A 27,978-nucleotide genomic window follows, 5' to 3' on the forward strand; every position below is an offset into this window, starting at 1 on the left:
TCGTTGTTGTTTTTGATCGATTGTGAGCTCACGCGGCACCCATTTTGCACAAAGTTTTCTCATATCCAAATATTCGTGAATAATATGTCCAACACGTTCCTTTGATACCTTTAGGGTGTCAGCTATCTCGATCAACTTCACTTTACGGTCATTGAAAATCATTTTGTGGATTTTTTTCACGTTTTCATCGGTAACAGCCTCTTTTGAACGTCCACTGCGTTCATCGTCTTCGGTGCTCATATGACCAGTACGAAATTTTGCAAACTACTTACGAATTGTTGCTTCGCCCGGTGCAGAGTCTGGATAACACTCATCAAGCCATTTTTTGGTATCGGCGGCACTTTTTTTGATCAAAAAGTAGTGTTTCATCAACACACGAAATTCCTTTTTTTTTTTCATTTTTTTCACAATAACAAAAGTAGCTTCACTCAAAATGCAATATCTCACAAACTAATAATCAGACAACTGTCAAATTTATACACGTATCTTTTGAAGGTTGGTACTAGCTGAAAATAGTATGGATTTAATTCTAGTGGCGTCCTCTCCTAGAAACGATACGAACTTTTCAGCCGATCTGTTATGGGTAGTTCCATTTGCTGAGCCAAATTCTTCGGAAAACTGACACTTCTTCAATGCTCATTTGAAAAAAAAGTCCTACTTTTAGAAGTTACGGAAGCATTCCTTTTCAATTTGCAGTTACAGATTGTTTGCTAAACGAGATGTTTTTTTAACTTTAACGATTTCGACTTTTATTTGTTGCGATATTCCTGTGGAAAAATCATGTTTATTTTCAGTGACTAAATCAAATCGTTCTAAGAAATGTAAATTAGTCTATTTTTTTAAAACTGAACATTTCGAAATCATGTGGTAAGATTACAATGTACGAATAGACGCCATTTATGAGGTGTGGTTGATATGAGAAAATACGAGATAAATCAAGCCACATTCCGAGTCGATTGCCACAGTTTCATTACCGTTGACCCGCAGAACAACGCTAGGACAAGTCTTGCGCAACCCATCGAAATCGTTTCCATGGGAACGGACCGAACCCGATTCCCACTTCTTCTGACAGCTACGAGTGCCGAGTGAATATCCAGTTCTATAATGATATGGAAAATAACGCTACGGATAATTTTCCACGACGCTGTCATACCGGGGGCCCAGAGCAGAGGAATGATTGATTTTGTGATCTATGTGGTCAAGCAATAAACAATCAAGTACAGAATAATAATGATCGCAATAATCCATTACGAATTGATGGCGTGATCTATGTTCGCGAAAGTAGTCACAACCATTGGAAGGGTGGTGCCTTCGGAGCCGAGTTCTCGCCAGGAACTTCACCGGTGCACGTGACGTCCACGGGGTGTTTTTTTTGTGCGCCCTGCAATTACGTAAGTAGGAGAGATTATTTTGAATCCGTGTTCTCCCGTGTTTCACGTTTCAAATTCCGGAGAATCCGGGAGCGATCGTGTTTTTTTTTAATTTCAAAACTTCACCAGCACGATCCGGCCCGAGGCTGTCTGTTCCTGTCTTCCTCCCTTCCTTCCTAACTTTTTCAATCTTGTGTGAAATTTAGTTCCGTGAAATGTCGAGGAGCATCATGTCAGTGCTGAAGAATTTTTCCGAATCTTCTCTCATGATGGAATCTTCCGATAGGGGGGAAAGCAATCCAGGCATCTTCGGTGTGTAATAATTTGCCGACCATCTGCTTTGCCATCGACTTCTTCGAAGTTGACCCAAGGATGACGACGATCACACGCGCTGAGACATGCGCGGCCAGGCCAGGCCTTGCGCTGCAACCAAGAATTTTCCACACTCGACTGCACACTCCCCTGCCTGCCTGCCTGCCTGCCTACAGTGAGGGGAAAAAATGTGTTCAACCTCCAGAGCTATGTTTTCCCCCGTGGTCATTTCCCATAGAAAAGTCCATAATTAATAAAGTATCGGCGCGTACCCTTCCCGCTCCCGCCCCCGTTTTATGTCTATTTCATACCTTTGTTCTAGTTTATTTATGTCAGACCGGGTGCTCTCTGCTCCGTTCCGTAAAATTGGAGATCGCTTGGCGGCGGCGGCAACCTCCTAATGGGAACTGACCTGTCTTTCTATGCTCCAGTGCTATTGGTCGTTTTTTGATTGGAGCGGCATCCATCAAACCGTCCACCAGCGATCTGCTCCGGATTGGCGACGTGGCGAAAGGGTCATTAATTACTGTGTTTATCTTTCAGCTCCTTCGGAAAACGTCGGAGTCGCCACCTACACAGACATCCGGGACATCGGAATTGACCACTAGAAGTGGAAGCTAGAGATCGAATCGAACTACGAAACGTAAAAAAAATACTTCGATAGGTTCAGATTCCATCTCTCTTTGAGGGCAGCGCCGATACTTTTTTTCTTCCTTCGTTGTCGATTAAAAAGATCAACCGTCTCGGCGAGGGACGCACATTGGGCGATCATTCATTTATCTTGCCTCCGGGCGGGCGGCTGTTTCCGAGCAAGCTCTTCCAGAAAACTCTTCCAGTCAGTCCACGGCAATCGAGGGGCGGACGGAAGGAAACGGATGGTGGGGACAGCGGGGTAGGCCTCGAACAATAATAATAAAAAATAATAACAAACGAAATATTGCGCGACCGTGATTACCCGGGGCTAGTAGTCTGCGATGCAAGATCCGAATTGATTGGCCAAAAACGAAAAACAAAAGAAGAAAAAAATCAAGAGGTGCATATCATAATCGACCAAGGGAACGAGACCAACGAGAATCCGGATAATTCCGAAGGGCAGTAGAAGACGGGTCTGCGAACTCGACAAATTTATTATCGTTGGTAAACGATTCCTGTTGTACGGACCCCGGACCGGGAGAGTTTTAGTCATCCACCACAGGCGAAACGTACGAAAGTTTATTGCTCCTTGATAAACTGAAGCCACAATTTTTCCAAATCAGGGTTTCATTTATGTTTGCAGATGAAAATGTTTTTTTTCTAAATTTGACATGCCTAATTACCATGACACGTTTCTGTATTGCAAATACAGGGTTGTTACGGAAAATTTCAAAATCGAAACGCGCGAAAACCGCACGAAGTTGAAAACTTAAATGCGCGATATTCGAGCGAAGCGTTAGACAACTATTTTTATGCAGGTGATAATTTCCGCAGAACTTGAAAATTCACTTAAATATCATTTTGAAATGTGCATAAGTTTGTCATATAAACACAATAAATAAGTCCGCATACAACACGTCACTTTGAACCGTCACCCCATGAAAACGATTTAATTTTTACTCTCCATCTTTTTCGATGTCCTTAGTTAACCGTTGTGCACTCGAAAAAAAAAACACCTTTAACCACCCGAATGGGTACCCGGGTACCCATTTTTTTAAATCGCTGTAAGTTGAGCATTTTTCAACCGATTGAAGTAATTTTAGCACTGTTGGATTCAGGAACTTAAGCTCTTTGGGATTGGTACCCATAAAGATGGACATGGTGCTCCTGGTTCCCAGGAACCCGGATATCCTAAATGAGTTCCGAAATCGAGGCATTTATACACGGATTTCACGTATTTTTGTAATCTTATCTAAGAATTGCTATATGAAATCAAGTGCTATGCTGAGTTGTTATGTTTATATATTTCAGGGGGCATCCGTTATGTACGTAACATAAAATTTTGAATTTTTCTACCACTCCTTTCCCCCTTTGTCGAGCATTTCTCAATCTTTTCACCATGTATTGTCACGTATTTTTGAAACCTCTCCCCCCTAAACGCGTGACGTACTTTATGTATGTTCCCTTATATACTTCACTTTCTTATCTTCAGTTTGAAAATTATTATGTACTTCAGGCCTATTGCGAGGAGCACGCAATACAATTTTTAATTCTGGCAACAAACATTTCGAAACATCACGAAGTTACTTCCCAAACAGTTTCGTTCTCATTTATATTTCCTTTTTTTCGTTCTATGAGAGTAAGTCCAGAATAGGCCAACTACCCTTTAGATGACGTCATTTTTCTACAAAAGGTTCATTTTGGTACGGCCTTTCTCAAATAGCTGGTTTGGAAAAGTTTCAAATTAGTAAATGACATTTATGGTGGAAAACACAAGTGTCGGAACATTCTACGGAAATCCGGATTAACGGGAACCAGAAGAACCTACTACAGCAATATACACGGCCATCGAAAAGTGGATAAATTTCTGAATTTACCCGTACTGAAAAAATTCAAATCGGATGGAATTTGCCTTAGTTACAAGCATTTTTATTTGTGGGTACCCGGGTACCCATTCGGGTGTTTACGTAATAAAAAAAATTTGAGCCCCCCCATTCGACCCCCCTTACTGTAAAATGAAAAGTCAAAGCATGAGAAGTTATGGTCCAACTAGTTCTTGGAATTGACCGAATTGCAGAATCTTAGTTTAAACCTAACTCAGAAATTTCTTATTTTGAAATTCGAAAAGGTACCCGGGTACCCATTCGAGTGCATAAGGGTTAAATAATACTCTCTGATGTACGGAAAATGTTACTGTAAAAATAAAAAAGGCTTACAATTGTGATTTTGAAAGAAGTTAAACAGATTTTAGCGAAGACATTTTTTTGCTTCCTTCTTGATAAGCAGGATTTTAAGATCAGATTTACTCTTTTTAATTTCAGTTTCAATTATAATAGCGCCTTCTTCTGTTGTCAGATTTTACTCTGAATATCTTTCTTTTCCACCTCATGTTTTATTCTTTTATTTGGAGTAGGGAAAAGCATACTGGAATTAGTTTCTGTCAAACTTGCCCTCCAGCAGGCATAAAACCTCCTCATCTTTTGCATCAATAGATTAAAATCATCCAAATGATAAATTTCCTTAAATTTAGCGCTTCTATAGTAACTAAGTCTAATGAGACAGTAACATAAGAAACGATTTCTTGATAACATTACGTGATAAATGAAGGTCGAAAGAATTGAAACATTTGTTAAATTTTACGGCACATGCTAGCAATGGGCCCGTTATATCCGTAATTAGTTCTAACATTGGGAATCCGAAAAAAAATAGGATCGAAGATTACGACGTCGAATGTCAAATTGTAACAATTGCAATTGCTCGGAGTAATCGATCTGCGACTGAAGTACAAAACTAACCTTACAAACATCGCGCCGGACAAATAATGAATCGAGACCAATCCAGTTTGCGGTGGTTCGGGAAGCTAGATAAGTTTAAAGGATATGTCCATGGAAGACGTCGGAGAACTCGTTGGACAAATTTGCGTTGAATCGTTTCAATGCGTTGGATTTCATTCAGTGGCGTCTCGTGACAAAATTTACGGGTTGTGCACTGCTTATATGGTGCATACACTGAATACTCCTGAATATGTGCATACAAGTTCTCACAGAACCTATTTGACCAGTTGTGCAGTGCACGAGTTGCACATGAGGACGAGACGCCACTGTTCTAAACATAAATTATACACTATCGAATTTTTGTTCGCCGTTCGTCTTCCTTTCGTTCGGCAGAGGTGCTCCATATTTTGTCTTTCTTCTTTCGTATTTAGTCTCGCTCCTCCCAGTTTTCGTATTTCAGCTTACGTTTTTTAGAACTTCGCCTTTCATATTTTGCCTTTATTCTTCCAATTCTATTATCTTTAATTTATTATTTTTCAGCTTTCATCCGAGTTACTTATTCCATCGTTCATTTTTCATCTTCCACGAGGCTCTCCCTTCTATCATCTAATATTTTCCATCTTTCACTTTTAATTTCTTATCTTCTATCTTTCTTAAAGAAATTTTACTTAGACGTCTTCCATCTTTCATCTCCTCTTATGCATCTCTTATTTTATGTTATGCTTTTCTTTTTACATTTCTTGCCTTTCATTTTTAGTTTTCCATCCTCTATCTTTTGTATTTTGTTTCCTGATTTATTTGGCTTACTCATCTTTCGTTTTCTGTCTTTTTTTCACAATTTTTCTCCTAACATCTATAGTCTTTTGTCTTTCATATTTTGTATTTCGTTTTTAGTTTATCATCTTCAATTTTTAGTTTTCGATCTATAATCTTTCGGTTGTCATCTTCTGCCATTCGTCGTTTGTCTCTGGTCCTTCGTTTTCTACCTTCCATCTTAGTACTTCCGTCTCCCATTTCCGACTTTTATCTTTCTCTATCTTGGCGCCTTTCGTCTTCCATATTTCGTCTTTCATTTCTTGTTTTTCATCTTCCGTTTTTAGTTTTCCATCTACAATCTTTCAGTTTCTGTCTTTTGTTTTTCGTCTCCCGTCATTCGTCATTTGTCTCAGGTCCTTCGTTTTCTATCTTCTATCTTATAGGTTTCGTCTATCAGCTTCTGTTTTTTGACTTTTCATCTTTGCGTCCTTCGTCTTCCATTTTTCGTCTACCGTTTCTCAACTTTTTGTAATTTTTTTCGTAGCAGGTCTTCCACCATTTTCCATGTTTCGCCTTCCTTTTTCTCGCCGCAATGAGAATCTGCTGTTGAATGCAGTCTTGTTTCAATCCCTTCTAAGATAACAAATTGAACTTTATAGACTATTACAGAAATCATCCGCGTGGACTTGGCATCTTCGGGAACTTCCGAAAAATTTGAAGATTTTGCTCAGAATCTAACCTACTGATGATGACTTTTGAAAATTCTTTTACAGTTGTTGATAGTCGAACAGTCAATCCGAATGTGACTAGGTTCGAATATCGTACAATTTCAAGAAAGGAAAATCTAGAGACGTTGCATGGTGTCTTATTAAAGTAGGAAATTGTTGCGTTTTCCAACAGCAAATATTGTGGTTAATCTAATTTGGGTAGTTTGGATCAAAAGATGTAGAAGTTATCTGGTGGCATAAATAGGGAATCAGGAATCAGGAATCAGAACAAATTGGCTCAAATGGCACGTTCCCCTTGATATTTGGAGATTTGTGCCTTGCCAAAAATTTGTTTTTAGCATCATTTTCCCGATATATAAGAGGGAAGGATTGAAAGGAAATGGTAAGGGTTGGACTAGGAGGATGGGAAAAATTGACGACACAAAAACACATAAAAGCAGAAGTAAATTCTGCACCCCTAAGGGATGCTGAACAATCTGCTGAGGATCACATTTAGTGGAAGCAGAAGGAAATTCTGAACCTCTACGAGGTCCCGAACAGTCTGCTGTTAATAAAACCTCCAACCCCCGAGAGGATTTAGAGATCTTACAAAAGCGACACCATTCTGCACTCCCGGAAGAATGCAGAACGACTCGCAGTATGTACGAGCAGAAGTAAATTCGGTACCCCCCAAAGGATGCCAAACAATCTGCTAAACCCTATTTAAGGTGAATACAGAAGGGATTCATTCACTCCAGGAAGAACGATGAACCCTTCTGACTATAGCTCCTTACCACATTGGGTGAGAAACGAGAGAATATCCTTCAATTTAAGCTCCGCATACACAGACTCAACCATGTATGGAGAACCAAAAACCCGGATACGTAGCTGCGTCAATGCGGGACAGTTACATATCAGATGATATGAAGTACCATAATCGCATTTACACAAATCACACGAATAATATTCAGCACGTTGAATAGTAGCCATGTGATAATTGAGTTTGCAATGTCCAGTCAGAGCTCTGACCAGAATACTTCAATGATACTTGGAGAAATGCAGTAGACACTTTGACATTTTCGGATTTAAATCTGGTAGAAATGCTTTTGTCTGAGCGCAAGTTTGCAAGCTGCGCCAGTAGCTGGCATGTTTGGATGCAGCCCAAGAACGTATCTTGTGCTTTATCCAACTAGTTGAAAGTGGTAAAGCTGGTTCAGGACCAACGAAATCATTCGTTGCACCAGCTCTAGCCAACTCATCAGCCCATTCATTTCCAGTAATACCAGAATGACCGGGTACCCATAAGAAGTAAACAGCATTTGAAATGCTGAGGTCTTCAATTTGAGTTCGACATGCGATCACTAGATTCGACCGTGAGTCATTCGAACTGAGTGCTTTTAAGGCTGCCTGACTGTCGGAACAAAAATAAATACGTTTACCACAGATCCTCTGCTGAAGTGCCGATTGTACTCCACACAGAATTGCGTAGATTTCTGCTTGGAACACAGTACAGTATCTACCAAGTGAATGAGACTGCTCCAGCCTCATTTCACGACAGTAGACACCAGCACCAGCACGACCATTCAACAGAGAACCGTCCGTAAAACAAACTATGTGTTCATCAAGTTGTCGTTCCAGACAACCAGACAACCATTCCTAACGAAGAGGATAGCTCACATTGAATGTTTTAAAAGGAAAACTTCATGTGAGAGTTAGGTGACTAGGAGCGAGTAAAAACTCATCCCACGTAACCATTTGAGACCACAAGCGAGTGTGGCTGGTAGCATAATCTAATGGGTTACTGTTCCAAAGCGCTGTAACCCTAAGACGGTATGCACAAGATAATGCTTCTTGTTTTAGGAATACATGTAGTGGTTTAATACACAGTAGCGCCTCTAGAGCAGCATTAGGAGTTGTCGTGAGTGCTCCTGTCATCGCCATTAGGACCATCCTTTGGAGATGATTTAGCTTTGACTGAACTGTCGCGACTTCTCCTTTCTGCCACCATACAAGACATCCATTGCTAAAATTGGTCTAACAATAGTTGTGTAGATCCAATGAATATATCTGGGTTTGAGTCCCCATGATTTTCCAAAAGCTCGTCTGCATTGGCCGAAAGCCATGCTCTTTCAATCCTGAAGTCAATGTGAGCAGACCAATTCAGTTTTGAGTCAAGAATAACCCCGACGTATTTAACTTGATCGACCACAGTGACCTCTGAATCAAAGAACTGCAACGGACGAGCTCCTGTAATTATCCTACGAGGAGTGAAAAGCACCATTGATGTTTTGCCCGGATTTACAGATAATCCAACCTGACAACACCATTGTTCAACAGATCGCAGGGCTTGCTGCATTAAATCAAAGAGAGTGTTAATGCTTATACCGGTCATCAATATATGATAATCGTCGGCAAAACCATAAGTCGGAAATCCAAGGTTATTAAGTTTCCTTAACAAACCATCAGCGACTAGGTTCCATAAAAGTGGGGATAGTACACCACCTTGAGGAAGAACCTAAGATATTCCGTTCACGACTGCAATGTTTAACCTCCTGCAGCCATTCAGCCATCGGCACGGAAATACACCTTGACTTAGGAGTTCCTATTTTTGTGGCCTTTTACGACATGGAACAGGAAACCAGTGAATCAATTCTTGGTAAAAAATAATTCCGCCGGATGCCACACGGCTTACCTGTTTGGTGGACTTATACCACCGGTACAGGTGGACCGTAGCGTTATTCTTAGCCAGTTGGGAAACCGCTACCGACACTACACGGCTATCTAGGCTGCTCAGAGAGAGAAGTTAACATTGATGGTCAACTGTGGCATAAATAGGGACACCGCATGCCCCTCGAAAAATGTACATTCACATAGTTATTACAGTTGAAAGTATTGACGTGAGGCTACGTCTTTTGCACTACACTGACCTGAGAGTAGTTCCGCCAATTTAACAAAATGAGATTGAATTAATATTATAAAATACCTAAAAATATAAAGCTTTTCTATGTAAATCTTCGAAATTTTGCGGTTTTTTTTAATGCTTAGCAGTTTTGCCTTTGCGAACCGTTTTCCCCGTCATAAAGTGACTCGATTCCAGTCTTTTCTCTCCTTTCTATTATATAATTGTTATATTTTTTATAGATAGCAGAACACACGACAGTTGAGCTATTGCTTGGAAGCAATACAGGTTAGGTCATGTAATATTCTTAACATAATACTCTCAAGATCTTATCGCCTTCTACGGTGGAAACAAGCAAAATTACAAAGTTAAAGAACATTTATATGAACAAACATTAAGGTGAAATTCGTTGCCAAAACAGGCACACAACATCGTATTGTGCAAAACCGACACATAGAAATGCGAAATATTTTCACTGAATAAGTACAGTGGGCTTACGACACGTTTTATTCGCTAGTAAAACAGGCACTAACTATGTGTGTTTAGAAATCATGTGTATTTTATTTGACGAATATGAGAGAGCCACCTTTGTGCATGTTGTTTAGGACGGTCAATTTAATTGTTTCATGATTTTTTGAAGAAACTATAGATACTGTTTTGGCACGCTTCGTGGGTGGAGATTCAAAATTAATAGTTTTAGAATTCCTAAAATTCAAGATGATGACTTCTGGTTTGTGGATATTTTTTTAAATCGCCTTAAAATTTGTACTTTCGAGACGGTAAGTTATTGAAATTATTGTCACAAAAAATTCTTAATTGATAATTCAAAATCCTAGATGGCCACAAATGATTAATTGCAGATTTTTCAGTGGCGTCTCGTGGCAAAATTTACGGGTTGTGCACTGCGAAAACTAAAGAACTAAAGATTGAGGAATCGATATTCGCTTGTGTTTTTCAATACAATGAAATATCGACATACTTTTGCATGGGATTTTTATTATTGAACTTTTTTCGTATTATCGATACAACAGAAGAAATCCGCTGCACGTTCAGCAAATCTGTCAATAATATCATCATTTTTTTTAAGTCTCTGTGTGCGAACCAAAAATCAGTCTGAGCAAGAAAACGCTCTGTAGGATACTTTGTTTTTTTTTCCTAGCAATTTGAAGATTTTTAGGTGCAACATATTCAAAATAAGTGAATCTCAGATTAATCTGTGAACCTGACATCTCCGGAGACAGCAATTTGTTTTCAACTGCCATAAGCACAAACCAACGAAGCCTCTCCTAAAGGTGTGCATGCATACAAGTTCTCACAAAACCAAACTTGATAGAGAGAAGAACAAATCTCAGAGCTGAGCTGAATAATTCCCTCTCTTTTTGAATCTGTGCATTAACTCATGTGTACGGAAAAGACACAAACACAGCGACAAGAACTCGATGTACAAGGCAAAGTGCACAAGTTCAGAGAGCCGTGTGATATGAAAAGATCGTTTGACCAGCAAGCACAAGCAACTTAGGGTGATTTTTTGCATATTATGCTGTGGATAAATCGCTCATTATTTTCTATTCGGTACCGACGACTAAATAGAGAAACTAAAAAAATAATGAAATGCGAATGGGAATGCAGTTAGTTCCTTCAATTTGAACGGTTGTGCAGTGCACGAGATGCACATAAGAACGAGACGCCACTGATTTCATTATTAAAACATATTAAAAGTAAGTTTAAAAAAAAAAGTCCGTGACGAAAGTCTGACAATCGAAGATCTGATGAAGGACGGGGTAGGCCGTTTCAAAAACCCCGACCTTCAACCAGTGAAAATTTTGGAGTGCAAGCAATTGCACTCCAAATCGATAGATGGTAAATTTTACCAATCGGACTCATTTCGCGTGACTTTTGCCAGATCTGCACTTCCAAATTATTTGGTAGTGAGTGGAGTTCGTCTACCTGTTCGGCTGTATGTACCGCGGGTAATGCATTGTACAAGCTGCAAACAGCTAGGTCATACGGCAACCTATTGTTGCAACAAACTGCGATGCGGCAAATGCGGAGAGGCCCATGAGGACGATCTCTGCAGAAGAGCAGTGGAAAAGTGTTGCTACTGCGGGGAGAATCCTCATGATCTTTCGGTGTGCCCTACGTACATACAGCGTGCGGAGAAATTGAAGCGATCCGTGAAAGAACGTTCCAAACGTTCTTATGCGGAAATCTTAAAAAGAACCACTCCATCGACCCCTGAGAACCCGTTTGCAATCTTGCCAGTTGAAGAGGATACCTCTGACGACCCAGGCGAAGGACCTTCCTACACACAGGTTGAAGGAAGCAGGAAAAGACAAAATCTGGCTTCTCCCAAGCTTCCTCGTAAAGGCCTCAGACTGTCCTCTTCGTCACAAAAGAACCAAACGGAAACAAAAAGTGCTGACTCAAAACCGAAGCAAACACCTCCTGGGTTCAAAAAACTTAGGGATGATAAGGAGTACCCAGCACTTCCTGGGGCATCAAAAAACCCGAATGACCCCAAAGCACAACCAGAAAATCCAACAAACGCTGGATTATTGAAATTTTCTGATATCGTGGACTGGATATTAACAGCCTTCAATATTACTGATCCTCTGAAAAGCTTCCTAACTGCTCTACTGCCAACAGTAAGGACATTTTTAAAACAGTTGACTGAACAATGGCCCCTCCTTGCAGCGATCGTATCTTTTGATGGATAATTTACCACTGAGAATCGAAGATATGATCATTGTGCTTCAGTCGAATTGCAGAAGTATCATCCCAAAACTTGATTCTTTCAAACACTTAATACATACTAATAATTGCGATGTATTCTCCTTGAGTGAAACTTGGCTTACTTCTAACATCAACCTCGACTTCCATAATTTTAACATAATCCGCCTGGACCGAGAAGACTCTTATGGAGGGGTACTTTTAGGGATTAAAAAGTGCTATTCATTTTATCGTATTAACCTCCCCTCGACACCGGGAATTGAAGTTGTTGCTTGCCAAATTAATATTAAAGGCAAAGATCTATGTATAGCTTCTATCTACATTCCTCCCAGAGTCTCGATAGGGCATCGTCGGCTTGCAGACATCATAGAACTTCTTCCTTCACCGCGGCTGGTTTTAGGGGACTTTAACTCGCATGGTACAGGATGGGGCTGCTTATATGATGATAATCGTTCTTCGTTAATCCAAGATCTGTGTGACAACTTCAATTTGACAATTCTAAACACGGGAGAAATGACACGGAATCCTAGACCGCCAGCACAACCAAGTGCGCTGGATTTATCCCTTTGCTCGACTTCGCTACAGTTAGATTGCAAGTGGAAGGTAATCTGTGATCCTCACGGTAGCGATCACTTGCCGATCATAGTTTCTATCACCAACCGTGGAAGACCATCGGAAACAATCAATGTTTCGTACGATTTCACACGAAACATTGATTGGAAACGTTACGCGAGCTCGATGTCTGAGAAACTAGAAACATCACAGGAGCTTCCTCCGGAGGAAGAGTATACATTTTTGGCTGGCTTGATTCTTGACACCGCAATTCAAGCTCAGACGAAACGAGTACCTAGCGCGCAAACTAGTATGCGTTCTCCCAACCCATGGTGGGACAAAGAGTGCTCAGAGCTGAAAACGAAAAAAGCTTCAGCCTTCATCTCGTTTAGAAGGAACGGAACTCCAGATAATTATCGGAAATACGCGGCGTTAGAATTTCAAATGAAAAGTCTGATTAAAGCTAAGAAACGCGGTTACTGGCGAAGGTTTGTTGACGGATTAACGAGAGAAACAGCAATGAGCACTCTTTGGAATACGGCCCGTCGCATGCGCAATCGAAATCACGCGAACGAAAGCGAGGAATATTCTAACCGCTGGATATTTGATTTCGCTAAGAAAGTATGTCCTGATTCTGTTCCGGAACAGAAGATATCCCGCGTCGCGACATTGAATACAAACGAAACACCGTTTTCGATGGTAGAGTTCTCACTTGCGCTCTTGTCGTGTAACAATAGAGCCCCGGGGTTAGACAGAATTAAATTCAACTTGTTGAAAAATCTGCCCGACTCTGCCAAAAGGCGCTTGTTGAATTTATTCAACAAGTTCCTCGAGGGTAATATTGTCCCACACGAATGGAGAGAAGTGAGAGTTATTACTATTCAAAAACCTGGAAAACCAGCCTCCGATCACAATTCGTATCGGCCGATTGCTATGCTTTCCTGTATTCGGAAATTGTTGGAGAAAATGATTCTCTTCCGTCTAGACAATTGGGTCGAAACAAATGGATTGCTTTCAGGTACACAATTTGGGTTCCGCAGGGGCAAAGGAACGAACGATTGTCTAGCGTTGCTCTCAACAGAAATTCAAATGGCATTTGCTCGTAAAGAACAAATGGCATCAGTTTTCCTCGACATCAAGGGGGCATTCGATTCAGTTTCCATTAACGTTCTATCTGAGAAGTTGCATCAGCATGGTCTTTCACCAGTTTTGAACAACTTTTTATATAATCTATTGTCCGAGAAACACATGCATTTTGAGCATGGTGATTTGACGACAAAGCGATTCAGTTACATGGGTCTTCCTCAGGGCTCATGCTTAAGCCCCCTTTTATACAACTTTTACGTAAATAACATTGATGAATGTATCAACACATCTTGCACGCTAAGACAACTTGCCGACGACAGTGTTGTGTCTATTATAGGACCCAAAGCTGCCGATCTCCAAGGACCATTACAAGATACCCTCGACAACTTGTCGACATGGGCTTTTCAAATGGGTATCGAGTTCTCTACGGAGAAAACTGAGCTGGTTGTATTTTCAAGGAAGCGAGAACCTGCGCAATTACAGCTTCAACTAGGGGGTGAAACCATAGCTCAGGTTTTCACATTTAAATATCTCGGGGTCTGGTTCGATTCCAAAGGTACCTGGGGATGTCACATTAGGTATTTGAAACGAAAATGCCTACAGAGAATCAATTTCCTTCGTACAATAACCGGAACTTGGTGGGGCTCTCACCCAGGAGACCTGATCAGGTTGTACAAAACGACGATATTGTCAGTAATGGAATATGGATGTTTCTGTTTCCGCTCCGCTACGAATATTCATTTCATTAAACTGGAAAGAATTCAGTATCGTTGTTTACGTATTGCCTTGGGTTGCATGCAATCAACCCATACGATGAGTCTTGAAGTGCTGGCGGGCGTCTTACCGTTGAAAAACAGGTTCTGGGATCTCTCATATCGACTGCTAATCCGATGCGACATTTTGAATCCGATGGTGATAGTAAACTTTGAAAAGCTCGTCGAGCTTAATTCACAAACTCGTTTTATGTCCTTATATTTTGACTACATGGCTCAGAATATAAATCCTTCTTCGTTTGTTCCCAATCGTGTTCATTTTGTGGATACTTCTAATTCTACTGTGTTTTTCGACACATCCATGAAAGAAGAAATTTGTGGAATCCCGGATCCTGTACGCCCTCAAGAGATCCCAAAAATTTTTAATAATAAATTTAAAGAAGTCGACTGTAATAAAATGTTTTACACTGACGGATCATATCTAGACGGGTCCACTGGCTTCGGTATATTCAATGTAAATTTCACCGCTTCCTATAAACTCAGTGATCCAGCTTCAGTTTACGTCGCAGAACTAGCTGCAATTCAGTATACCCTTGAGATCATTGACACTCTGCCCACAGATCACTACTTCATTGTATCGGACAGTCTCAGTTCCATTGAGGCTCTCCGTTCAGTGAAGCCTGGAAAGCACTCACCGTATTTCCTGGGGAAAATACGGGAACAATTGAGTGCTTTATCTGCAAAATCATACCAGATTACCTTGGTTTGGGTCCCCTCACATTGTTCCATACGGGGCAATGAGAGGGCGGACTCGTTAGCCAAGGTGGGCGCACTAGAAGGTGATATCTATGAAAGACCAATCTGCTTCAATGAATTTTCCAGTTGCTGTCGTCAGAAAACTCTAGCTAGCTGGCAGAATACATGGAATAGTGGAACTCTGGGACGATGGTTACACTCAATAATCCCACAGGTATCGACGAAAGCTTGGTTCCGGGGGTTAGACGTGAGCCGAGACTTTATTCGTGTAATGTCAAGGCTCATGTCTAATCATTATATGTTCAGCGCGCATCTCCGTCGTGTGGGGCTCGCTGAGAGTGGTGTCTGCGTTTGCGGTGAGGGTTATCATGACATCGAACATGTTGTTTGGACATGTGTCGAGTATTGTGATGCCAGGTCCCAACTCATAGGTTCCCTTCGGGCCCGAGGTATACCACCCTTCGTACCAGTCCGCGACGTCTTGGCAACTCGAAATCTTCCTTATATGACTCTCATCTATAACTTCTTGAAAACTATCAATGCTCAAATTTAGTGCTCTCCCTATCTCTTTCTCGTCTACAGCTCTACCGCACTCTTCTTTACGTTGCTGGAAGTATGGCCTGTGTAAACGATGCTTCGGAGCATGCACCTGCCTTGAACTGACTGAGTTGCTGGAAGCTACCCAAAAACGTCACATCAACGTCAGAACACACCAACGAAGCATCCCAATCCAGAATAATCTCTTCATTGCTACAAGCTGAAAAACATGAAGATTCATCGAACGCAAAATGTGTCTAAAAGATGTATGCCACAAACCAATGATGTATTCAAATTTCAATTCAATACTGTGTAGGTCCCACCCTCCCTATGTCCCCTTACTAACTGGGGAGTATGCCGCCCCGTAATACGGCATCCCTTTCTCTCTCCCTAACAACAAGACAATCGGCCACGTTAAGCTAAAGCAAATGAGCCTAATAAAAATTTTATTTGAAAAAAAAAAAAAAAAAAACACTCAAGTCCTCAACAGACGATGCGCGTTCGAGAACAGTTTGTGGAATATTATAGTCGAACTTGAATACAGACCATTTTGAAATATGAAATATGAAAGTCATCGGCGAACGATAGTTTCATACACTTGATCGAAAAATTTAGATCGTTGATATACAATAAAATTATGAACGGTCCAAGGTGACTTCCTTGGGGAACTCCAGAGGTTGTACAATTCACTACCATTTCATTACCAGTTAGATATGATCGAAGCCAATTCAAAAATGATTCGTTTAATCCCAGTTTACTTAACATGGAAATCGCTATGATTGATGATTGATTTTGTCCAACGCAGCAACGAAATCGGTGTATATAGAATCTACTGGTAGTCGTGATTGTAAACAACGTATGATGAAGGTTACTAAATTTGGGGAAGTTGATGGATTTGGCATGGATCCATGCTGAGTCTGAGATATGTAGTCAGAGCAACTATGTGTTATAAAATACAGAACTATAATTTCAAACAGCTTCGATACAGTGCACAAAGCAGCAATTCCACGGTAGTTGGATACTATACCTTTGTCCACACAGGATTTCTTACATATTTCAGGAAAAAATCCAGAACGCAAAGAACAATTTAAAAAGATTGGATAGTGGAACCAATAAACTATTAGAACAATTTCTTAACCTCTCGTTCAGCATGCAATCTGTAGCTGCGAACGGAAAAGTGACACTTGCGACTTTCAGGAGAGATCTCTTTCATTACTAAAGTAATGCATGGCTCGAAGCATCGAATTAAAAGCAGAAAGCGTAAATTTGAAAATCTGATGATTAGGACATTTTTTTTTTAAACCGTCTTAATCCAACTTGTGGTGTGATAATACCCTTCTCTTGCCATTTTAATAGTCCCATTAAAACATTTGGTCATTAGTATTGTGAGCGCTCATCAAATAACCTAATAGTAGCTTTCAAACGAATCGTAAGTCTTTCGAAATCGACTCAGGCATCTCCGAAAAATTTTGACGCATCAATAAATATTGGGATTTGCCGGTTACGTCATATATTAGATTTCCTCTGCCTTATCCCTTCCGAACTTGATCAGTGACGAACCATGATGGATTTTTCCAGTTCCAATCAAATAAATTTGACACCAACTTAAAGAAGCAAGTAAAGTCCGTTTATTCTATCGATCCATGAAACATTCAAACCGAGGCTGCGGGTTCAATGTAGGCATCAAAGGCCACACAGGTAACGGCCGAGTTATCCGCAGCGGTCAAACCGACTTCAACCTGTACGGTAACACCTTCTACCGGCAGTTCCATACCGGGATGATCCAGGGTATAGTCAAAGGATTGTCCAGCCGATACCGGGCAAGTTCCCGGAGCGGTACCGGCTTGGCACGCATCAACGAGTTCTTCCGGGATCGGGAATGGAACCTCCAGGCCCGCCAGACGGATGCTGATGTAAGCAGTCAAGGATTCCGTATCGACCGGGCTTACAATGTCCCATCCGTGGGCGATGATTGGGGCGTTGTTCTGAATATTACACGGACTTCCGGTGCAACCGTTGATGTCCACCCTGTCCGGCAGGGGAGCTCCATTCGGACCTGAGCGTGAATTCGAAGATTGAAGATTTAAGAATTGTTGACCCATGGCACCGTTCGATACTTACATTGGGTAACCGGAGTTTGGGCCAGAACCAAAGCTGGCACCAGAGCGGCAATCAACAGGATCTTGTACATTTTTGCGTTAGCTAGAGGAGGTTTTCACTTTGTCAACTGGAGGAAGACTGATGTTTGAACTACTCGGCGGGCAAGTCTTTTATATACGGAAAAACGATAGCGGGAAATCCTGGATTCGGTAGGAATGTGTGTGTGTAGATTGATCGTGCCGAATTTCACGCGGGGGACCAACGTAATGTTTTGATAATCTAATCAAGGTAGGGTGGCTGACGTATTTTGCAAATATGCATGAAGTCAATCTTTTGATACGCAGAATTCGGAAGATTCTCGTCTTAGATAAAGTCAGGATTTTCCACACATTAAATAAAGTAATTGAATTATTTTTAGAACTCCAAAAGTATTTGCCTCCGGTCTTATCGCTCTGGTATTTCCGTGCTTTTCTAAACTTGAAACCGGCCGGCTTATCAGTCATCCATCAATTCAATTGCCGGGCATAGGACGTACCAACTATCAAGATGGAAATTTCCGTTAGATTTGCAATCAATCAACATCTGATTCGGGAGCGAACGATACAGTATTGGTTAGGATACCGAAGTTGGTGGACTTGAAGATTCGTAACTCGGCTCTGTAGTGTTTGATATTTCGTGGTACGTGTGAATGGTTTAGAACTTAAGTAGAACTTAACCGTAAGTAACATAGAAATCTAAAAAGTTCCAATTAAATGATAAATGATAAAATTTAAGAAAAAAATCTTCAAGTTCTCATTTCTACATTTCGTCTTCGACTGATCAGTGCATTACCAGTTTTCGTTGTACTGCTAACGTCATCGTACGATTCAATATAAAACGCTAAATCCTTTATGTTAGGTGGCATTAGCAGTTCAACAGAAAGTGCTAATGTACTGATTAATTAAAGACGAAAAGTAAAAATGAATTGTCCGTAGACAACTCCATTAGAATATTAACTCATAATTGAGCTAGAATAACATGAATATTAAATTGATCAAAGTAGGATCTGATACATAAATGAACAAAAATCTACACCGATATTTTTTTATGTTTGTAGTGTTTAATGGTTGCCTTTGAGACACGTAGCCTAAACTCTACGATTCGGAAAATCAACAACAAAACAGCTATCATACTTCCATCAGACCTAGGAGGTCCATGTTGGAAGAGTTTTTATTCTGATTATTATTCTGCTTACCAACATTCATTCAAAACTTGCTACTGTCATGCCTTAAAAACAGGCAACAAGTTTAAAACTGTTCTGCAATGTGAGAAGGTTCCTATTGTGTTTCTGCATCTAATCTAACCAATTCATGCAAAATACTCATAAATTCTGCCATTCTTCGCCCGCGTTCCGTCTTCAATTTATCAGTTTATCAGGTTTAGTACAAATGAGTTACACAGACTCACAAATATAGAACCATTAGATGTAATGTCACATAATAAGCAAATTATGACAAAAATCGATGCAATCTTCAATTGATTCGATTTGCTTTCTGTATTAGTTAGTAAGTTAGTATTGAAGTTCATTTTCCCCAGTACACAATACAAGTAGGTTTACAATTTTCCCTACACAAAAATCACAGAATTGCGGAAGCAAATGATGACTTAATAGGGCTGAAAAGTCACCACTTGTGGCTGAACACACAATTTAATTCTTAGTTAAGTTTAACTCATTTTTCAATAAATATTTTTTTAAGCTTAAACGTGTGTGTGTTTTAGTGGTTGTTAACAGCTAGTAAACATTATGAGACCTTTGGTAACCAAGTATTCTTTTTTTGGATGCTTGATTTGAAAAAAAAATTGAGACAGGGTTTGAAAGCCTGGCAAACTCAAAATTCTGATACATTTTCAAACTTCATTCGTTAAAATTCAATTTTTTTGTTATGCACAGTGAGATCTTTTTTATGTGTTTTTTACACTGAATTTCAAAGTTACGCGGATTTCCGAAGTTACGCGATTATTCTATGCGAATTTTCAAAGTTATGCGGTTTTCTTGTGTTGTCTTAGAAATGCATGGAACGTCGAGATCTGGTGTTATTCCAAATTTTTTTGTGTCAATTCTCTGACACACATTTTTTTGAGATTACACCAGACCTCGACTTTTCATACATTTCTCAGACATTTGGAACCAAAAAAAAATTTTTTTCGATTTCAAAATCTCAAAAGTCCCAGTCATTTTTATTCAAAGATTTTTTTTCGAGATGACACTAGATTTCGATTTCGGAAATTTCAATTTTGGCAATTTCGATTTTCGGCTTGACAGATAGATGGGGTCACTAAATAAAAATTCCCCTAGCTTTCAATAGAGACATCCTGCGCATGTGAACTTGATGAATAACTCAGTAGTATCTCACAAACAAGCTTAAGCATGTAGACCACAGTTTGGTCAACTTCAAGAAATTCAAATAAGTAAAAAGTGCGTTTTTTTTTCGGTTACCCCATTTATTCCATTTTATCTCCGGAAACAGAAGTGCCAGCCAGTTGAACCTTGGACTTGATCACTAGTTTAAGCTTAAGTTAGTTAAAATCCAAATGAAACCTTTTATGTGAAAATCGGTTCAACCATTAAATTGTATTAGAATGAAAACAACAACAATGATGAACAATAATGCAAAATATGTTAAATTTCTTTAGAATTTGATTCGAAATTGTTTTAAGTTTTATGATATGATTTCAGCTATACCGATTTCCAGCTCCCGGTTCCGTAAATATTGATCGAAAACTCGAAAGTGGAACTCTCTTCATTTTTACCTTTCTCATATAGAAACTATGCAAACCGATTTTCACAAACTCAGATTTAAATAAAAGGTCTTATGGTACCATGGATCGCTATTGAATTTTATCCCGATCCGACTTCCGGTTCCGGAATTACAGGGTGATATGCACCAAAAAAATGAAAATAAATGTCACTCTTTTCTTAGATATGGCTGAACCGATTTTCACAAACTTAAATACAAACGAAAGGTCTTATAGTCCCATAGATCGCTATTGAATTTAATCTTTATTCGACTTCCGGTTCCGGAATTACTAGGCAATATGTGCATATCTATGAGAAAATGCGCACTTAATTTTCTCGGAAATTTCTCAACCGATTTTTACAAACTAAGATGCAAATGAAAGGTCTTGAAATTCTTCAAAAAGTTGATCCAGATCCGAATTCCGGTTCCGGTATTACAGTGAGATCACTAAAAATTTTCAATTTCATGAGGATTTATTCACAAGCCATGGCGAAAACAGGTGCACATTTTGATAAAATTTACTGGTAAATTCATCTAGTTGACAGACCTTGTTAGTTGATAGATATATAAATCTACTTTGGGACTATTAGTGCCCGGTTTCCGCTGCCGAACGCACCGGTAATAGCTCCAAAAAATAGAACTCACTTTGATTTCTTAGCAACGGTTAAACCGATTTTCACAAATCATGACTCAAAAAAAAAGCTCTCATTGTCTTAAAGGGGATACTGTACAATTTCTTTCAGATCCGACACCCGGTTCCGAAATTATAGGGCGATGAGTATCAAAACTTTCAAACTGTCATACAAAATGATGAAAAAATCGGTTCGTTCTGGTACGGAAAAAGAAAACACTACCACCTAGCACACAGCGTGCTTTGTTCAATTTTGTATAGCGTGCAGGGTTGCCACATTTAAATTTTTATTAACTTGACATAACTGTTTACAAATTGAAAAGGTGATGGTAGTTTATACCGAAGAAAGTTTTTGATTTTATTCAAGTTAAAAAAAAAGAAACTTGACAGAATCTTCTAGTGATGTTTTTGAAAATATAAGTAATATGAGAAAGGCATCATTACACCACTAGGTGGATTGAAAAAGGTTTTTCACTAAGTTCTACCATCTAAAATGAATTACGTTGATGTTTTACTTAAGGAATAAATACAGTTTTCTTCGCTATCGTTTTGTAGAATTTCAAAAGAGAAATTTTAGTTTTTTTTTGTACATTTTTCCAAATTAACTGATGCTTTTTTATTGAAGATCCATCAAGCAGTAGCGGAGCAAACTGGTTCGGTGTTTTTCAACAATAACTGTTTTCCTAATATTGTAACTAAAACTTCAAATGAGTTTTCCCAGTCCCAGTAAATGAGTCGAATAATACACACAAAAGGGTACATTATTTCAACCGTGTAGAAGAAGCGTGATCTGTTCCAACAGCTAACCAACCCATTTCTTCAATGAATGTTATCTAACGAATCCAATGGAGGACCAGACAAAGATTGCATAAATCTGCCAATCTTGATCCATCGAACTTCGGGTGTGAAATGCGAAAAATGTCTTAATGATACCACACACACACACGCTGATCGTCCGATCGAAACTGTCCCCGATCGAGCTCGAAACAAGGGTTGAAAACATGAAAGAATCAAGACAAGTTGCCCAATGATCTTACCTGGGGGACATTTGCATTCGTAGGAAAATTTCGTCGACTGCTTACAAGTGCCACCGTTTTGGCACGGGGATGGCGAGCAGGGAATGTAATGCGATTCGCAGTTTTTTCCTGTAAATCCGGGTTCGCACATGCATCTGTGGAAAAAAAGAGATAGAAAAAAAAAGGAAAGCTTTTAGAATGCGATGAAAACGACAAACAAATAAACACAAATAGCTAAAAATGGTGGTCCACTGTCACTGCAGTCACGAGCTTTCAGAGAAAGGGTCTCTCTCTCTCTCTCTGTCTGTTTCTTTCGTTTTTGAACTAATCACGCACCTCTCGGGTAGAGCCGATCGGAGATAATCAGATCATTTGTTGGAAACACGGGGTATCCGCGCTGCACGAGCTGTCAATGAGCGAGGTGTCGAACAAATAACTTTCGTGATTTTATCGTCGTAGCAGGCGACGCTAGATGGCGTCATCGTCGCCCGCTTTGAAATGTCACTCTCGGGTCGAATTGCACCTCACTCACTCACTCGTTCACGGGTTGTCAGTAGCAACTACAAAAAGGGTAACTGTGCGACCATATTAACATATTGTGTATCGATTTCAAATTCCACCGTGCACGGGAAAAAAATCTTAAAGGCCGGCTAATGATCATCAAAAGATCGTGATCATTTTGCTTCAGAAGAAGCGCTACTTAATATGCTAGTGGGTCAAACCGAAATTGCTTCCTTCAATAACTTAGATCTGCTCTGGGATTACATCGGCCCGAAGTGCCAAGAAGAGGTACACGAAATATGCCACCGACAGAGTGAGCTAGAGATAGAGAGAGAGAGAGAGAGAGATCGCGTCGAAAGCTTGACTAATGTCGGGCAACATTTGCAGAAGGCCGTAGGTGCCAAATGTAAACAAACGGGTTTTGGCGCGCTTGATAATCTGATATGGTTCTTCGGAATGCTGTCCGGCAGAAAATCGAGAAAATAATACTTTACTAAACGATAGCTCCAATCATTGAACTGCTGCTAACGGCATCATTAGCGTAGTTTGGTGAGACTAATTTACATTCCTAAATGATTCGATCTTTTTTTGCTTGCTTGCTCTATCAGGGTCTTGCGACGATCCTCGCAAAAAAAAACAGAGATCGCAACCGGTTCAAACAACGGTCGGGTTCGGTCGGTTACGGGGTTTTGCTGCCATGGTCGACGACAACACAACAAACCGCCGTAGCGAGTGAGACGATCGATCGCCTAGGCGATGGTGTGAATTCGCATGACTATCGGTTCATTGGATCACATAATCTCACACAATCGCCATCACAGGTTCCTCTGAGAATTTATTACTGGCATTTTATTCGACCCAGTAGTGTCACCTTTTTGGATCTGTCGTTGAATGAGAGGATGCGGTTAAGTGCTAGCTTCATTTTCATGGTTAATAGGGGTTTTCGAAAAGCACGACGTTTTTCTTCACTACTCTACTTCTGGCTTCAATAAGTGCGGACAATGTCTCTCCAGGATGACCGAAAAGTCGTCATGAACTTAGTTTTATTTTTATCATTGCCCAAAAAAATATAAACTGGGTTCACTGCTGTATTTTTCTTTTAACCAATCAAGGTTATTCGGTCTTTTCTCTGGTAAGAGCACTACAAGCTGAAAACTCTGAACCTCGAAGTTCACAAGTGATGCTTTGCGTCAGCGAAATTTGATGACAAATTTTCACCCACAGAAATATCTCTTCAGAGATATGGGAAAAGGAGAAGAGCTTCCAATGATATTTCGATGCAGAATTTCCACTACACTTCAGTTCGATCTCTACCGGAAAAAATTCGCAACGGAGAAATGACTGCGATATTTCCGATGCACATAGGGTGGTCAATATGAGCCGCAAAATTTACACTCATGAACCAATTAGATCAAACCCAATAAAACGCTATTTAACATGAATTTGATTTATAGAAGTAACATGAGCGCAGGATTTTGCATGACTCGAACACACAGCAGACGTTGCATTTAAATGGCGCGTTTGAATTAATTGGCGTTGCGATAACCTGCGCTCCTGTTGCATATGAAATTCAAGCTAAATTGGGTAATATTTTTTAGTCAACTGTAAAACATGCTTTGTTTTTTTTTTATCAATGACACTTCACCATCTTTGTGGCTTTCATGTCAGATAGTACTTTTTTCTTAATTATCATCAAAGAGAATGTTCGCTAGTGAACTTTTCACAACAGATTTTTTCTTTCATGTGAGATCAGTATCAGGTTTGCTTCAGTGAGTTTTCTGATCGATGATTTTTTTGTTTGAAAATCACTGACTGCTTAACTGATACTTATGTCAGTTAATACACTCAGAGTACACAATAGAGTATAAAAACATTTTTTTGTACCCCAAACCGTCAGGTTATTTTTCGGGGTCGAGTATCCGTTATTCCGTTCAACCAATACCCGTTAAAAATGAATGAATCATTACCCGTACACGACCCGAACCCGACAATTTTTTTCTGAATCCGAGCTCGATCCATGCTGGTGGGGTTTTGGCCACCAAATTTGTTGCAGTGTTTTTTACTTTTGTTAGTGTTCAGTCTATTTCCCAGAACTTCTTCTTCTTCTTCGACAACGTTTTCCTCAATTAACCGTTTCCTAGTGGTATGGAAAAAGTACACACACAAAAATATCCGCTCTTTCAAAAAACTACTCTTGAGTTTGTACTGGTCTTTCCATTCGTGAGAAAAAAAAATGTTTTGTCATATTGAGCACGTGTGTAAAGGTTCATTTTAATAAAAATATGTGAAGTCTAATTTTCCGATATTGCTCTTATGTATGTAATTCAGAATTCCCAAAGAACGACATGTGAAATAATGCACCACAAGTGTTCGACATTTAACAGCAGCTCTTCAGCATTGAAATCTCCAGTGACTATATTTTATATGGACGAACCCCGTTTCGGAAGGCTGGCGAGCTTGAATTCATAAACTTAATTGGGATCTAAGTACCGGTTCCGGAGTAACAGGTTATTGAGTAGGGCTGGATGGGAAATGGATTATTTGCAACCGTTTTGCGCTAAGCGCATTTTAAAATTTTGTTTTTTTTCTCCTTTCGACTTTAAATCTTCAATGAAAAGCAACTCATTTTTGTTAATTTAATATTGTATTTTTTAAAATATTTTTTTTTTAATTTAATCCATAATAATTCAACATGCACCGCTAGGTAGACGTGAAATACAACATTACTAAAGTGTCACTAATTAGAATCTCTATTCTGACTTTTTGATTAATATACGATCTACTGACTGACCGCAGATTGTTGTTGTTAAAGGATTTTGGTTGACAGCAACTCTCTCACTTTTTTGATTGCCTCAAAGAAACATTTTTGGGTTGAAAATTTGTATTTATCTTTCTCTATGGAAAAGAAAACAACTACTGGAAAAACCCGACACTCGATCGGAGCTCCGGAAATCCCTAGTGTTTTATATCATTTGAATTAGCTCGACGAGAGATCGAAAAATGGCAGTGTGTGCACCTTTCAAAGATTTTCCTCCGGAGATAAAATGGTATAAATGACGTAACCGACAAACAGCATTTATTGTCTCTCTGCTCAATTTTACAATTACAATTACAAAAAATCGATTGAAAGCTACTATTGGGTTGCGAATCAAGTTTGAATTTTGCATCCGGTTCCAGAGATATAATGGCATATATTACATTACCGACAAAATGCATTTACTTTTTCTCCGTTCACTTTTATCGAAAAGGTTACAAGCTCTTAGGCTCGTATGAAAAGCTAATGTTGAAATGAGAATTGAAGGCTGTCAACCGATTTTTATAATCCTAGGCTGGCCAGATCCGGTTCCGGAGATATAATGGTATAAGTGACGTAACCGCCAGAACACTATTTTTTCTCGGAATGATTACAAAGTTAGGCCTAGTATCAGAAGCTAATGTTGAGATCAGCATTAAAGATGAAACGGATTGTTAAAGATCAAATGGCTGTCACTTTTGGTTTCACGGATATAAATGGCGTAACCGACAAAACGAAATTTTTACCTCCACACAATTTTTGCAGACATAGCTGAAACCGATTTAAACAATTCGGGGTTCGTTTGAAAGCTACTATTGAATCATACATCAAGTTTGAAGATTGCAATTGAAAATACTTCCGGGTTTCGAAGATATAATCGTACAAGTGATGTAACCGACAAATAGCATTTGCACACCAGAAAAATTTGAATTTTTCGGATGGCTTAATTCTTTATACGATGTAATTTATAAAGACCTAATTTGTCAATTTACGGAAAATTTCATTTGTAATGACTTAATGTTAGATTAGCATGAATTTTACTGGTTTCGACTGTAACTTGCATTCTGCTAGCAAGTACGACTGTATGCATTTAAATGCACTTTTTGCCAGTCTAGCAGATGAGTGGTGCTTCTGTGGCTCTGTCGATTAACAGTCGTACTTTGTGATTCAATGATTCTCGGTTCAAGTTGTGGTGGTGGCTATCATTTTTTTATTTCAATAAATTTCATGTCATGGAATTGAGAAGACACAAAATTGAATGTTCTTCCGTGTAAATTTGCGTGAACTGCGACGTTTCATTGTGCATCTAATAAGATGTAAAATCGCAAGGTTTTTTTCGAAGTATACACGCTCATTCAATGTTACTCTCAAGTGAGTAATTTGTACTCACTTTTGCTTATTTAGTTCAAATGTCAAAAAGTGAGTAATATTGATTTAGAAGAATGAGTAACTTCGACTCAGTTTCTAAATTGACAACTAGTTTTACTCACAGAGCTTTGAAAACGTTGTGTGAAGATTTAGGTGCACTAAACTTTTCCCTTTATCGGAGCGGAACTTCTCTCTTTGTCGGAGGTGGAACGGAGGAAGGCAGACGGATCCTTTCCAATGACCGATGAACAGGTTGCGGCTTCCTTCATTCGTTGGATAGAAGTAAGTCAGTATTCGTTCAAAGTAAAGAATTCCATATTCGAATCCCTTATTCAATTCACATTAAATTGAGTAATATTTACTCACTTGAGCTAATTTTACCATTTGTAGCACTGAGTAAATGTGAATTTGACAAATACCATATTTACTCAAAAGTGAGTAAACAAGCTTTACTCACTATAGAGTAGTTACACTTTTAACGAAAGTGAGTGAAATTGTACTCACTTTAGAGTAACATGGAACGAGCGTGTATGCACATTCTTAGGAAAGTTACTAAAGACTAAATTTAAATGTATGATTGCAGCCACTTTTGGTTTCGAGAATGTTGTCGAATATTTGACGTAAGTATCGAGTCACGCTTTTGTGAAATAACCGAAAAAAATCTGAACAAATTCGTTTTAAAAATCAACCCGAATCTGTGTCAGAAACTATTAGTATGAAAAAAGAAATGTTCTGATGAAACTGTTTGAATGACAAGAGTAAGGCATAATCACTACACGGTGTGGATTTGGATCGGTCAAAGATATTGAAGATCGTAGAGTGTCGGTATGGTGCAAGTTTTTGGCATAGACCCAGCTGATGCTCATAAGTTACTAACGGATTCGTCTCTAGAAGGGTCACTCTGTCCTAAGACGACATACGAAGGGATAGGCTACGTGATTATACACTGCTCGAACCTTATCTGTA

The 27,978-nt window shown here is 39.5% G+C and overlaps 2 protein-coding genes across 2 annotated transcripts in view; both read right to left on the reverse strand.

The window, feature by feature from the left end:
- Window positions 1–27,978, reverse strand: part of LOC131426216 (neurogenic locus Notch protein) — a 243,459-nt gene that overhangs the window by 41,840 nt on the left and 173,641 nt on the right. The window contains exon 5 of the mRNA XM_058588791.1: window positions 22,371–22,504. Coding sequence (XP_058444774.1) covers window positions 22,371–22,504 — 134 coding nt within the window. The remainder of the gene's footprint in view (window positions 1–22,370; window positions 22,505–27,978) is intronic.
- LOC131426219 (NPC intracellular cholesterol transporter 2-like) lies at window positions 17,458–18,149 on the reverse strand. The gene is made up of 2 exons (XM_058588793.1): window positions 17,947–18,149; window positions 17,458–17,881 (listed from the first exon to the last, which is right to left on the reverse strand). Exons 1-2 carry the CDS (start codon window positions 18,014–18,016, stop codon window positions 17,478–17,480), a joined length of 474 nt encoding a protein of 157 aa, XP_058444776.1. The 5' UTR covers window positions 18,017–18,149; the 3' UTR covers window positions 17,458–17,477.

This window comes from Malaya genurostris, chromosome 1, assembly GCF_030247185.1.
Source record: "Malaya genurostris strain Urasoe2022 chromosome 1, Malgen_1.1, whole genome shotgun sequence".
In the NCBI taxonomy this organism is placed as follows: Eukaryota; Metazoa; Arthropoda; class Insecta; order Diptera; family Culicidae; genus Malaya; species Malaya genurostris.

Coding starts and splice junctions, on each gene's coding strand:
- LOC131426219 (XM_058588793.1), bottom strand. CDS start 18,016: ATGTACAAGATCCTGTTGATTGCCGCTCTGGTGCCAGCTTTGGTTCTG. Junction 17,882..17,946: donor CCAAACTCCGGTTACCCAAT/GTAAGTATCGAA, acceptor ATTCACGCTCAG/GTCCGAATGGAGCTCCCCTG.